Source organism: Ammodytes marinus, assembly GCF_949987685.1.
Source record: "Ammodytes marinus genome assembly, chromosome: 17".
Taxonomy (NCBI): Eukaryota; Metazoa; Chordata; class Actinopteri; order Uranoscopiformes; family Ammodytidae; genus Ammodytes; species Ammodytes marinus.
This window is the reverse complement of record NC_137221.1, coordinates 18,642,273-18,657,256: the sequence shown is the minus strand read 5'-3', so window position 1 is coordinate 18,657,256 and position 14,984 is coordinate 18,642,273. Positions and strand designations below refer to the sequence as shown.

Below are 14,984 nucleotides of genomic sequence, written 5' to 3'. Positions count from 1 at the left end.
AAGTGATTTTGAACATTGCAATGTTGAGGGTGCCAGAAGGGCTGGTCTGAGTATTTCAGAAACTGCTGATCTACTGGGATTTTCACGCACAACCATCTCTAGCTGAGATGTAGGTATGCAGGACTCAAAGTTTCTAAAATTTCTGGGGGAACAAATTGATATTTATCTTTAGATTAACAAATCCCAAACCTTGGCCACAACTGGGAAGCCTTCAAGGCATATTTAAGGGGTCAAATTATAAGCAATACAAGTTCCCTGGACCCTGCACCTCCAATTCCCCCTAAACTCAGTTTTGTGGTAGGCCTACCCAGTCCACCTGCTCTGGGTTAGGGTGGGGGAGTAGGCCTACATCATGTTATGTTGTTTTAGGCTAATCCTAACCCTACATTTTGAAAATGTAGGGTTAGACAGTGAGACCATAAAACACTCTTTCTGCCTTTCCCCAGGCTAGGATGAACCGATTTCCAAAATGTTTGCACATTTATACTAGGCCTACATAGGATCTCAGGGTTCAATACACCATCATATTTCCACTGTTGAAGTAGGTCTTTAAAGTGAAACAAACAATTTAAAGGTCACCACCTTGCATTTCCAGGACAACCGGTTTTTCACGACCATGCACATGTCTCTAGCTCATTCCTTCTACTACACGCCCAGATACAATTAGGCTACAAATACTGTCCCAGTCCCAGTATATAGCTGAGTGTGAATGAGGTGGACTTGTTTAAACATATTTTAAATACATTCTATCGTTTAAACATAAGACACATTTGAATCAGATATTGAGCAGCAGCGGTGATGTCAATGGAGGCGGTGCCTTGTGCAGCTGAACGTGCAGATGGTGCAGCCGGTGAAGCGCGGCCGCTGCGAGACTGCACAGGTGCTTGTTGTCATGGAGGAGCAAAGATGGCGGTCCTGGCCTATAGCCTGGGCAAACGCGAAATAAATCAACATTTCACCATTAAAAATGCCAAATTGATATCGCTTGCAGTCGTCTTTTTACTCCTCGTGTTCCACACAGCTTCGCGGTATTATGGCGGTAAGTGTTCTCCCGTGTTTTATCAAGTTATTATTGATGCAGCCAGAGAAAAACTTACCAGCAGCTAATGCTAATGTTAGCCAGCTAGCTGCCCGTGCCTGTGAGTACTTCTCTTTTTACGGCTGCATTGCCGTTATTCGCTGTTGCTTTTAAAATGTGCAAACCTCAGACAATGCAGACAGTTGGTTGTGTTTATAAAGACTATAATTTACGTGTGGAAACTAAGCTGCACGAATTTAAATCGGTTTTACTGGTTAGCTTATTAAAGCTAATACTGCATTTAGCTGTGTTTACATGCTCATGTCAGGACACGCTTGATTACGGCTGGGGAAGATGATGTAGCTAACAATTGATAGAGTTAATAGATTATTCTAGTATTAGGAGGCTAATTCCATTTTAATCCACACTACCAAAAACAATGCTTCACGATCAAAAGAGCCTGTCATAGATTTGGTGTAGTCTACTAACGCCAACAACTAACAAACTCCAGCTATTGTGGTTTTGAGAAGTATTACAGCAGTCTGGCTCCGGTCTTTCACATGTTTGCATTGCTTTGTCGGGCAAAGATTAGTCAGCTGGGTTGATAAAGACGCACCCTTAACAGTCATTTACAGGTGAAACGTTAAAGGTTTGGATCGGACATTGTCCTACACCCCAGGATTGACAGTGACAGCGATGGCACCATGCCAGAGTTGGACCATAAATAAATATAATCATGGCATACATAAACTTCTCAGCTGGTTTGCAGAGTTGACTTCGTCCCTGAAATGGGATGGGAACCTGAGATCTATGTGTAGACACGTATAGCAGCTGCATTGGCTGGCGATGACACTACCGGTAAATGCCCACGTCTCTCACCAGGCCAACGACCCTCATGTTCGCCTGTTTCTATGGACGGATTCAGTTGCAGATGGCTCCATTCATTTTGCACACAAATGAATAGCAGGAGAGATTTATGCTTGAGCTAAATTGCTGATGGCTTCATTCTAGCAGAGCCCTGTATTGTATGTTACTCTTTTGACAGCAGCACTGAATGAAAGGCCAGGGTGCTATTAACAGCGGCAGGTCTCAGTCATAGCCACAAAGAAACTATGAGGGATAGAGAGTGGCCTTTTTCTTCTTATTTTTTTTCTTACTGGTAGTTTATGTGTGTCTTGCCTGCAGGCGGAGACTCATGTGAATGGCTGCTCTCCAGAGGACGTTACTTGGGAGAGAACGTATGGCAGCCGTATGGCTGCATGATGCACAAATACAAAAGCATGTGAGTCACACTAACTCTGGGAGGATATATACAGTGTGTTTGAGACGAAGATTGTGTGTGTGTGTGTGTGTGTGTGTGTGTGTGTGTGTGTGTGTGTGTGTGTGTGTGTGTGTGTGTGTGTGTGTGTGTGTGTGTGTGTGTGTGTGTGTGTGTGTGTGTGTGTGTGTGTGTGTGTGTGTGTGTGTGTGTGTGTGTGTGTGTGTGTGTGTGTGTGTGTGTGTGTGTGTGTGTGTGTACACACACCAGGGTGGATGGGTAATTTGTGAGCCAAATTGAGAAGATGCTATCTATCACATGGACTGACTGTGTAATAAGATCTGCCTTCGATTAGATTATAGAATGCCATTAACCACCCAGCGTACGAGTGATTGCTATATCTGCAGTTGTTTGGCTTTATGGTTTTCAGGTTCCTCATTGCTTTTTTTGTATTACAGTGAAGCCAAAACCTGCCTTGCTGAAAAGCGGGTGGCCTTTGTTGGTGATTCACGAATCAGGCAGCTATTTTATTCCTTCATCAAAATTATTGATCCTGAGCGGAGAGAGGATGGTACCAAGGTAATTTTGAGAAAACATGGAAACACACCTGCATGAAAAAAACAAAGTGCAGACATTGTCAGACATTCCTCCATTTACTTTTCTCCCATGCGTCCTGTGTATACGCCAAAACTATCTTGAAAACAAAATGAGTGGGCTTTATATGGTCACGAAAAGTAGTCTTTCGGTTTTTAAATCTACCTCGTGTGCAGCCAGCCAGCCACTATATCCTAACAGATCCATTTAAGATTCTAACCACAAACGGAAAGGTATGTGTCACTCACAACAGCTTTGGAGGCAGGGCTGCTTGTGTCCTCCTATAAGAAGTGTTTTCCCAGGACACTTCCCCAGTTGATTATTTTGCCTCAACCTTTTTTTTTTTTTTCTGGGAAAAAAAAAACTTAAAACGGTTATCTTGCTCCTTGGCATTGCAGTACTCTCCAGTCATTACTTACCAAAATGACAAGATGCATAATGTAGGCCTGACTGATAACTCACTTACTACTTAAAATATTCCAACGTTTACAAGGCTTTAACTCCTGCCTGAAAACCCTGAAATAAGTGGCCTTTAGAAAACATACTCATACCAGTGAGGTATGGTTTGCATAAAAATTCATTAAAAAAAAAATGCAGTACTGATGCAACGAAATTGGGTAGAAGCCCTTACTCGTGCTTTACTCGTATGCGTGTGTGTGTGCAATTATCCCTTATTAAACACGCACACAAACACACAAAATGTGATTCAACCAGATTTGTAGCTAAACAGGTATGTTGGCCTTGGGCTCCACACCCTACTGCCACAATATGTTTGGCATGTGACATATAGCTCATTTGGAAAGATTTGCATATTGTATGCACAGCAGGCACGTCCACAGTCAATGGGCCCCCCTTACTCATGCTTCACTGTTATGCGCGTTCGTCACCTCATTCCTAAATTAAAACATACACATGTATTTCTAGAGGGACTGAACTATCTTATCAACCAGGTGCAGTGACAGTTTGGGGAGCACAGGCTCAAGTAAGAAAAAGGGAACTTTCATTATTATTATACACTCACCGGCCACTTTATTAGGTACAGTGGTTCATCTTCTTGTTAACACATATGACTTATCAGCCAATCACATGGCAGCAACTCAATGCATTTAGGCATGTAAGACCTGGACAGGACAACTTATTGAAGTTAAAACCGAGCATCAGAGTGAGGAAGAAAGGGGGTTTAAGTGATTTTGAAAATTGCAATGTTGATGGTGCCAGAAGGGCTGGTCTGAGTATTTCAGAAACTGCTGATCTACTGGGATTTTCACGCACAACCATCTCTAGCTGAGATGTAGGTATGCAGGACTCAAAGTTTCTAAAATTTCTGGGGGAACAAATTGATATTTATCTTTAGATTAACACATCCCAAACCTTGGCCACAACTGGGAAGCCTTCAAGGCATATTTAAGGGGTCAAATTATAAGCAATACAAGTTCCCTGGACCCTGCACCTCCAATTCCCCCTAAACTCAGTTTTGTTCATTCAAAAAAAAATGCAGTACTGATGCAACGAAATTGGGTAGAAGCTGTTACTGTATTTGTTTGATGGCTCTCAAGCTGGGAAAAGAAGAACACTACCTGCCTAACAGGCTTTCTCTGTCTGTCTGTCTGTCCCCATTTCATGTCTGAAGCACGAGGATATTTCCTTTGAAGATGAGACGGCCTCTGTTAACGTGGTAAGCTATTTCTGGATGTGTTTTTATCTCCTTTTCTGTAAAGAAAAACACTGATAAATGAAAAACATCAATGTCCTCTTTGTGTGTAGGACTTCCTGTGGTATCCAGAGGCAAATAATTCAATGAAGGAGCGGTTGATAGCATGGACACACGTGAGTATACTGTGGATGTTTAAGTTGCATAACTTAAACAGGAACAAGGCTAGCAATGTATCACATGATACATTGCTAGCCTTGTTCATCAAGGGTGTCCCCTAAACTTGGAATTGTCATGTGGTTTGGACATGATTTGAATTTTTCCAATTGCATTCACACGTTCTCATTTGTTGCAGGAAACTTCTGTAAAGCCAGATGTTGTCATCCTTGGAGCTGCAACAGTAAGTCTTTTAAAATGAGTGTTTAGCAATGCTTGCACATATCACGATAGACAAAGAAAACAATGTGGTGGCCAAGTTGTGTCAATCTCAGTCTAATCCAATAATCAATCTTTCCACAGTGGTCTATCAAGTTGCACAGTGGCAGCAGCGAGGCCCTGCAGCAGTACAGGGTCAACCTGTCAGCCATTGCTGTTTACCTGGAGAGGCTGGCTGACCAGGGAGAGGTCTACTGGGTCCTGCAAGGTAAACTGAGCTACCAACAATTTATGGTCCCACTCGATGGTTTAAAGCAGGGGTGGCCAACCTGCGGCTCGCGAGCCGCATGCGGCTCTTTGCCTTGCTTCGTGCGGCTCTTCAGTTCATATCAAATTTTGTGATTATAATTATTTTTTTTTTTCTATACTTTTTTTTTTGTGTGGGCCTATGTGTGTGCATGTTCGCAAACGTTTCATGCGGCTCTTACGTTCGTTTTACATGTTGTTTATTATTTCATTTTTTATTTTGTTAATGTGTATATGTATGCCTGTTCGCAAATGTTTAATTGAGGACGCAACATAACGTTCGCAAACGTTTGGTGTGGACGCAACCTAAAACTGCCCGCTCAGCTTGGAGGAAGGTTTTCCGTGAGTAAACAATTTGTGTCAAGTTCGCTCCGAAACAGAGTAGGAGAGTTTATATTTTTTGTTGAACGTTATACCAAGCCATTCTGCCTTATATGCCAGGCGTCATTAGCGCATTTCAAGGCTTCAAATCTTCAGCGCCACTTCAGCTCACTCCATGCTAAAAGTAAGTCCCACTAAGCAACATGCATAGTAAGAGAAAAACGCTATTGTAAATTGTTATATTTTTGTTTGTGGACTTGGTTGAACTGAGAGTTTGTGTGTGAGGCAGTGCACACAATATTCATTGTTGAAAATGACTGGCCTGTCGTCTTAGTACTGTAGGAGTCCAGTTCTGTCATTATCACAGGGGCGGCCTTAACGATCTGGGGGCCCGTTTCAAGTCCTAGTGTGGGGCCCCCCGTTTTTTTTTTTTTCTTTTTTTTTTCTTTTTAATAAATAATGCGAAAATTAAAAAGATTGTGGAATCCAGTTGGTTCTTCGACGGATTATGAGATAATAGGCCCCTGGACCAAGACTCTCAAAGGCCCCCCCCACTCCTACCGATCCAGTCAGTTACACTGACTTTTCCGCACAGATACATACAATTATTGGCAAAAAACATATGAAGAAAGTCAGTGTTTCCCAGATGATTTTGGGACACTGTGGGAGGGACCCTGGTCCTTGTTGGGGGGTCAGAGGGCATTGCACACTGGAAGAAAATGTGTACCGTTTTAAAGTAAAATGCATCAATCTGATGCACTTAGAGAGGAAAATTTAGAGGCTAAATCAAATCTTGAGCTGCAGAAGGAACATTATTTTTCTGATTTTTCTAAAGCAGGCAGCATCCTTTACTCTGCAACTGCAAAAAACAGTAGATTGGTCTGCAGACCGGTGCGTGCGTGCGTGCGTGCGTGCGTGTATGAGGAAGGGATGGGGGATGTTCATGTGTACCCGTGTGTACGATGTGGCTCTTTGCAGTAACACAGTAAAAAATGTGGCTCTTAGTCTCTGACTGGTTGGCCACCCCTGGTTTAAAGCAATGCTTCCAAAGTGTTGACACAATCAAAGTCTTTTCATCTCATTAAACACCACAAAATGTATGTTTCGATTGCCACTTATGATCGACATATGCGTTTACTTTGTGATTGCTGAACTTTGATACATGTTTTTCAGCCAACAGGATGAAAAATATAGATAGCCCGGATATTTAGGGCATTTTATGTGCTACAGTGTCATTACTAAATAGCAATTTCCCTGTTAGTATTTTTGACTAAAAAGTTTGCCTGATTTAGTAATTTCACATGAAATAACAGACGTTTATGAATATTAACTTTTCACACATGCACCCTCTGAACTAAGTATCTCTTCCTAATAAAAAATCCCACCACTGCCCTCTAGACCCGGTAAATGAGAAGGTGTTGAGTGACAACAGGAAAATGATCACCAACCACCAGCTTGAGCTGTACAACGAAGCAGTGGTGGATGTGCTCAATGCCAGCAAGCGTAACGGCAGGTCCCGGGTCAAGCTGTTGTCTGCGTCCCGCCAGGCTGCCATGGAAACTATCTCCCAGTCAGACGACGGCTTGCACCTGCCCGAGAGCACCAGGGATGTGGTAAGAAGGATTTCTGTTTACTTACATTGTTGTATTGGCAATTAGATTGTTTTAATCAGTACTTCTATGTTCAGCTACTGTGGCAGGTCAGTCCTTTACATTTTTTGCTTTAAAGGTGCACTATGCAGTTTCAGGGGAGGGGGATTTGTTTACATTTGCAGCGCCTGCAGTTAGTTTACAAAACATATTTTCTCCACATTTAATAATTTTTATATTGAATAATTCTATCATCATGAATCAAAACTAAATTATTTTGAGACACCTGTAACCAAACACAAGGCTAGAATATGTTTGTTAACAAAAGTGTGGGCCCTACTGCTCAAAACATCAGTAAAATAGTAACTTTTCAGGTAGCTTTTCTCTCTTTAAACAGTGTTCGAGGGATACAGTTTTCCTTTTGAGGAACGTTTGATTATTCAGCTATGAGAATACACCTTAGAAAATGTTAACCTCTCTGACACACCCAAAGTTGCATAGTGCTTTAAACTATTACTCAAATCTTGTTCACCACTGTGTAATCCTCCTGTCCAGGGAGCCATGGTCCTCATGAACTCTGTGTGCAACAAGCTACTGAGGCCCATAGACGGCTCCTGCTGCCAGGAGTTGCCCCCTCCCAACCTCTTCCAGAAGCTGTCGTTGTGCTTCTTCCTGGGCTCGGCTCTGGTCTACCTGGTGCTCCACGTCCTGGGCAACAACCGTCACCGCCGGCCCGTGCCCCCGGACGTGGAGAGTCTGGAGGAGAAGAAGCCAGCCACGGCCTCCATCCCCCTGGGTCCAAAGGCGCCATTCCAGGCCCTCTGTCGAATGGGCATCATCATGGCCTATTTCTACCTTTGTGACAGAGCGGACGTGTTCATGAAAGAGCAGAAGTTCTACACGCACTCCACATTCTTCATCCCTCTCATCTACATATTTGTCCTGGGGGTGTTCTACAGCGAGAACAGCAAGGAGGTGAGATGGCACTATGCATTGCAGTAGTTTTTTAATACGGGGAAGTATACTTAGAACTTGAAACCACGTGTTTATTTTTTTTTAAACAAAGTTAAATTCAATACACTCTAACTTGGTGTTGAATCAAATATACATGTCTACAAATGTTAAATTTCTGTTTATGGATTTTTTTACATCTAAATGTAGTTTGAAGAAATGGTTAAACATCAGCTTAGACCAGTATATGTCTTTGACACCATGGATTGGCACATGTGTTTTGCCCATTCTCCGATACTCATAAAATGACAGATACAATCGCAAGCTTTATTGATATGTGTGAGGAGACAGTTATCACAGCAAAGACAGTTAATGTTTTCAGCAAAAACAAACCACGGCTCTCAAAAGACCTTAAAGTGGGTTTGCATTTCTTTTCTTTTTTATTTTCTTTTAGTGGTTTTATAGTTTTATACATATGAAAAGAAAAGAATAAGTAAACACATACAATACATACACAACACTCTCCCTTCCCCCTTCCCCCTTCCCCCTACCCCCTCCCCCCTCCCCCCTCCCTCACATAAACAGACAAGGAATACAGAAAAAAAAAGTGAAATAAATAACTAAGACAAAATTATTAAGAAAATAAGCTATAAATACACAAGAAACAAAACAAAGCTAGAACAAAAACAAAACTGGGGCAAACCTCACACCTTTGGTTTGCATTTCTGAAGAGGGAAATGGATTTCGTAAAGGAGAAAGGGAAGGGGTTTAGCTGCATTAACTATAATGCGCTGCGGGAAACACTGATGTTCTACCTTTTAATTTAATTTTTGGAATTGATATCTTGTGTACGATTTAATACCTGAATACATATATTTGTTTTCTCTCTCTCTCAAACAGACCAAATTACTCAACCGAGAGCAGACAGATGAGTGGAAAGGCTGGATGCAGTTGGTCATCCTCATCTATCACATATCTGGAGCTAGCGCTGTGAGTCTGAATTATATCTTCTACACATCCCCTTAGGGAGTGACCTGCTTTAAGGCAGAATGCACTAATGATTTGTTTCTGTCTTTCAGTTCATTCCAGTATACATGCATGTGCGGGTGCTGGTGGCAGCGTACCTTTTTCAGACTGGCTATGGACACTTTTCCTTTTTCTGGCTTAAAGGAGACTTTGGACTGTACAGAGTGTGCCAGGTAAGCAAACAGTCAGTTATAAGTTAACCAGGATCTTGCGGTGATCTATTGTAACTATACATTACAAATATTTTGTAAGCATGAAATACTATATGATAGAATTTATAACAAAACAAATAGAGGTATTTGGTTTGGACTGAGCTGCTGTGTGTTTTTTTTATCGGGTGTGGTGCAATTTGATCTGTGTGATATGATTGGTGTTTCTACTGTTTGTTGTCATATCCATTCCACTCCAGGTGCTGTTCCGTCTGAACTTCCTGGTCTTGGTGCTGTGTGTGGTAATGGACAGACCCTACCAGTTCTATTACTTTGTCCCTTTGGTCACCTTCTGGTTCGTCGTCATTTACGCCACGCTGGCCCTGTGGCCTCAGATCCTTCAGAAGAAGGCCAACAGTAGGTGTCACAAGTGATTGCAAGTTTTAGAAAACTGTTACGTTATGTGTTTCACTCACTTGCGTCACACTCGCGTAGGAATATGAGAATCATTACACATGATTCAGTTCTGCAAAATAAATGTGATTCCTGTCAAAAATGTCAGCAGCAGTGACATTCAGAAAAAAAACCTTCCCGCTAATGACTCTTTTGTTTTCTGAACAGGTAGTGGCATCTGGCACCTCGGGGTCTTGGCAAAGTTACTGGGCCTCCTGCTATTTATCTCCCTTTTTGCCTTTTCACAGGTGCGTGAAATAAAAAAACATTAAATCCCACTTGTTACAATTGGAACTTCACTTAAGTTTCAGCTTTTAAATTGAAATGTAATTATATTGCTTAAAAGTTTGATATTAATTTCATGTGAACAATTAACTAACAGAGATGCAAGTGGTCAAATGTCACACAGCACAATTTCAAAGAAAATGTAACGTACTTTACAAAAATGGATGCAATGTGAATGTGTAACCACTACACTATCGTTTTATTCCTCGTATGAAGCCCTGCTTATGTAATATTCATGTTTTGCCGTCCTGACTCCAGGGTTTCTTTGAGAGTATCTTCTCTATGTGGCCCATCTCCAATCTCTTTGAGCTAAAAGGAAGCATCCACGAGTGGTGGTTCAGATGGAAGCTGGACCGATTTGTAAGTCAAATGTGTTTCACTCCACTTTAGTAGTCAGTCTCTGCACTAACATGTTCTTTGAAATGTAATGCATGGCAGAGTAAATCAGAGGCTTTTTTCTTTTACAGTGGGGCCAAGTTTTTTTCATATTCAGTCAAATAGATCTAATGTTGTAATGCTCTTTTGCAGGCGGTGATACACGGCATGCTATTCGCCTTCCTCTATCTGGTGCTTCAGAAGTGCCAGGTGCTGTCTGAGGGGAAAGGAGAGGCTCTCTTCTCTGGCAGGATTTCCAACCTGCTCCTGTTTCTGTCCGTCGTCTCCTTCATAGTAAGCCTTTCCACACATGGGTTTCTCAAGACATGGTTTGCTCATACCAATACTGAGGTTACTTTTTTTTAAGATGGCTGTCAAATACTACATGTTTTGGCTATGCTATTCCTTTTTTATTTTCAAATTTGAAAACTGTTGCCGCAAGTTACCTTCAGCTCCTTTTCTTTCTAAACCTTTAATTACTAAACAAATTGCATAGTTCAGCTTAGGAGAGAATCACACAGGGAAGGGTTGCTTACCGTGCATGCGTGCCACTTCTGGTAGCTCCTTTGGCAAACACCATCTTCCTCTCTCAATGCTTTTGTACGTCCCTTGAGAAAGTTCCTGTTTGTATTGAGGAAGTTCCGCAAAATGTAATATGAACTGGGATCTATTTATCTAACATGGAAAATTCCTACCAGGTGGTGAATGGAGAGGCAGCTCTCTGTTCTTTTGTTGACTGCCCCCAAAGCAGATGGGGATTACAGTAACTTCTTTTGTCACGGTCTAGTCAAGCTAAGTCATCCACCTCCTTGTCTTTGTTGCAACTGATGATCACGACCCGTTGCCTAACTTCTCCTGTTCCTCCTCATCTTAGACTTACTCAATCTGGGCCAGCAGCTGCAAAACCAAAACGGAGTGCAACGAGATGCACCCTTACATCTCTGTGGTCCAGGTACACTTTCTATCTGTCCTTCTATTTCCTTCTGTTGTGTGCTTTGACAGCAAACGTTTCCTCCCATAGTTGGCTTGGGATAACTGTTGATTCAACTACTTTGCCTTGTGTACAAAGTATGACAATGGTTCTATAATACTAATGTGCCAAACTATTATTTGTTTTTATAATTGACCTCGAGTTACATGAGAACAGGATAACATGACTGTAACAACAAGGGAGTTGCCTCCTTTCATGGCAAAAAAAAATAATAAAAAAAGTTGTGTTATCATTACACATGGAGCCAATCCCAACTGGGGACCTGTTTGGAAGTCATGCACTAGATAAGGGAGTGAACGATATAGTTAAGTATGTTTTACCTTACCTACCGACGGTTGAACATTTTGTCTTACTAGCTGTATGTCACTCTTAACTTGAGAGGTTTCGACTCCTAGACTTCAGCCTTCGACTTTAATTGATAAGGATGTCATAATGTGTGTGCTTAGTGTGTCTCTTCCTGCTTGAACCCTTGAGGATTGTCTTCTCTCCCCTCAGATTTTGGCCTTCATTCTCATCAGGAACATTCCCGGCTACGCCCGCTCTATATATAGCTCATTCTTTGCATGGTTCGGAAAGATCTCCCTCGAGGTAAGATGGACCTGGCTGTAAGAGTCACAGTAGTATAATAACAATGGGTTTATTACAGCCCTCAATAAAACTACCTATAAAACAATAACAGAAAGGAGTCATCGGTAAAAACCTGAGATGAGCTCACAGTAATAAAAGAACAGGAATACAAATGACAAAAGTCACTGACCATCCTTACCAGCTCTTATGTTAGATGTTCTGTTGCTCCACATTAAAAGTGAATTAGCGCACATTACATGACATACTACTGCTGAACATGAGCTTTTGTTTGTCGCCCCCAGCTGTTCATATGCCAGTACCACATCTGGTTGGCGGCAGACACCAAGGGTATTTTGGTGCTGATCCCGGGAAACCCTTCTCTCAACATCATGGTCAGCACCTTCATCTTTGTGTGTGTGGCTCACGAGATTTCCCTCATCACCAACGACCTGGCCCAGGTGGTCATCCCCAAAGACAGTGTGGCCCTGCTGAAGAGGCTGGGGGCCGTGGGGCTCCTCAGTCTGCTTGTATTGCTAGTGGCCAGGAGCAGCCAGACTTGACAGACACCTCTAAAGGGGGGTTTTGGTGCGGGGCAAAGCAAACTTGTTGAGCCCCGCGCTGAGTTTGGAATGGAGGTACAGATCTTAAGCCCAGGAGCAAGGCCCTGTGTTTTAGCCTACTGTTGGCCACAGGAGAACACATCGGTCGTGTTGAGGGACAGCACAAAGGTGGGCGCCTGGGACAACCGTGTCTCTCTGCCGGCCACGTTCTGAACAGAGTCTGTACTTTTTTGACTGCTGTGAAAAAGTCGCACACTGAAGAAAATGGAAAAAAATGCCCAAGAAGTCTGGGAGGGGTTTTTACTCCTTTCAGGGCAAAGTGCAAATGAAAAAGAGAGAGAGAGAGAGAAAAAAGAACAAGACGCTCCAACCGTTTACATTATCTTGATTTCAAAAGCGGAGATATGGAATCTAAAGTGGTCCTCTCATTTAAAGAACCTCATGCTTGCTGTGTGATATTTTTTGCAGCGTTGCCTCTATTTAGCCAATCACACTAACAAGATGTTTTTTCACATACAATACCATCCTGTCATGACTTCACTGTGGAAGGGATCACTAGTCACATACTCCGTCCACATGGCAGTAGCAGTTGATGTTTTTTGCTCAGGTGGATCCATAGCTTTACATATTCAGATATCTACAAATGTTCAATTGTGCTGCATTTTATTATCAACATTACTGTGTACAGTATTTCTGGTGACTTTTAAGAAGTGTTAGATATCTAAATATGCAAACTATGGACCAACAACTGGCTTGGGTGTGTGTGTGGGGGGGGGGGGAAAGAACCTGTCAAAACTAAAATATACATTTGGAGTGCAATTGTCAAAATGTTGGATAATCTCTCGACATATTTTTGCTAATCTTTTTGTGAATAATTTTAGATTTTTTTTATTTTTTGCCTCGTGCTGAAAGGTACCGTGGTCACCTGCTGTAGCGATGAAATTCTATGTGATATGTACAGTATTTAATGATTTAAATTAAGCTTATATTTTATACATTATTATTATTTTTGGCTTTGTTTAATTTTTGTACTTTGCGCTCATGACTGCTGTTTTTTGAAGGAAGTATTACATAGTTTTGTACACCCATCCCAGCATCTCACAGACGATGCTCTGCCTCAGAGACACACAGTGCGGAGGTTTACGAGCGTTTGTTTCTGAGACCCTGTCTGTCCTACCGGCTCACTTCATAGTTTGTGTATATTTGTATAATAGAGTGCGAGACATTATTTTATACAGCAATGCTTCAGCAGTGTTTTTAGTCCTTTGTCCTTATAAACATGCCTCCTAGCTCTGGTGTAAAAAAAATTAAATAATGAATGCACTGGCTTACACATTATATTGTACAATAGGACTAACCGTTAACTATCATCCTCCCTTTGCTGCCACCGCCTGGGAACTTGAGTGAATGATTTCCTAAACTGAATGACTTTTGAACATCCAGCTTTTCTTAGTGGCTTATTCATAACAGGACATGTTCGGGTGTACTTGGTCACACTTTTGATGTAGCCTCAGATCGTTATCTTCCATCTCTCAGGCACTTTGCATCAGAGCCACATCACGTATAAACAACCACTAGGTTAATGCACTGACTGTGCTGAGAAGACATATTACTGTTGCTCAAAGAAGAATATTGTATATTTTGCCAGCTGACAAGTGGACAATGTCTCTTTGCCTATATATACTCACACATTTGAGATTAGCACTTTTTATTATTTTGAAGACCTGCTTTTTCCTTTTCCTTTTTTTTTCATCTAAATGGTGAAATACAATGTTCAACATGATGCCAGTGCAGATACTTTCTGTACTTAAGCACATTTTTATTGGATACATGTGTTGTGTCAAGGTCTTTCTAGCAGATACAAAAAAAAAAAAAGATCCAAGCTGAATTGCATTTGAGTCTTTAGTTGCATATTTCTTCTACAATGGAGTAGTGGAAGAAAGCATTGTCAATTGTTTTTTACACATTTAAGTAGCTTCTCTTTACAAGAAAAACGTGGGTCCACGGAGAATAGTTTTCCTCACAGTGGAACATTTTGTGTGTGCAGCTTTCAAGGGTTCTACTCATTTATCTGATGATGTGCAGTCCGGGTTGTGTTTTCAAACTGAAGAAGAGCCAAGTACATGTGTCACTTCAATAACCAGTTATGTCATTGCATAAATGAGAATGACATTTCCATTTTGCGATTTCAATTGACGTATGAAGTTTACCCAACAGTTTTTCTCTTGTCTATTGCTGATCAACAGCTATACATTTACTAATTGTTTCAGGCCTTAATAGATCTTTTTGGTCGTGTAAAAGCAACAACTATTTATACCCCTGTGCAGGGCTTCTTTGAAACATGTTACATGTTTAAAAAAAGTGAAGGTGATGTCTTAAAAATGTGAAATGTATCCATATTATTTATAAATGCCTTTATTCTGTTGTACATTGTTAATAATACCTTCAAAAAATGCACTGGTTTCAGCTTCTTTCTTTGGACAAAAACATACCTTTCATGTCATTCACACAATTA

At 41.4% G+C, this 14,984-nt stretch overlaps 1 protein-coding gene across 2 annotated transcripts; it reads left to right on the top strand.

Moving 5' to 3' along the window:
- The first annotated feature begins 720 nt into the window (after window positions 1-720).
- casd1 (CAS1 domain containing 1) lies at window positions 721-14,755 on the top strand. 2 transcript variants are annotated; one of them, XM_080045581.1, is made up of 18 exons: window positions 721-1,039; window positions 2,204-2,300; window positions 2,735-2,855; window positions 4,501-4,545; window positions 4,635-4,697; window positions 4,877-4,921; window positions 5,041-5,164; window positions 6,922-7,136; window positions 7,668-8,087; window positions 8,964-9,053; window positions 9,143-9,262; window positions 9,499-9,659; window positions 9,864-9,939; window positions 10,235-10,336; window positions 10,505-10,645; window positions 11,226-11,303; window positions 11,838-11,930; window positions 12,212-14,755. In XM_080045581.1, exons 1-18 carry the CDS (start codon window positions 799-801, stop codon window positions 12,467-12,469), a joined length of 2,490 nt encoding a protein of 829 aa, XP_079901707.1. In that variant the 5' UTR covers window positions 721-798; the 3' UTR covers window positions 12,470-14,755. The 2 variants fall into 2 exon arrangements, with proteins under 2 accessions (XP_079901707.1, XP_079901708.1); XM_080045582.1 differs by lacking the exon at window positions 10,505-10,645.
- The last annotated feature ends 229 nt before the right edge of the window (window positions 14,756-14,984 follow it).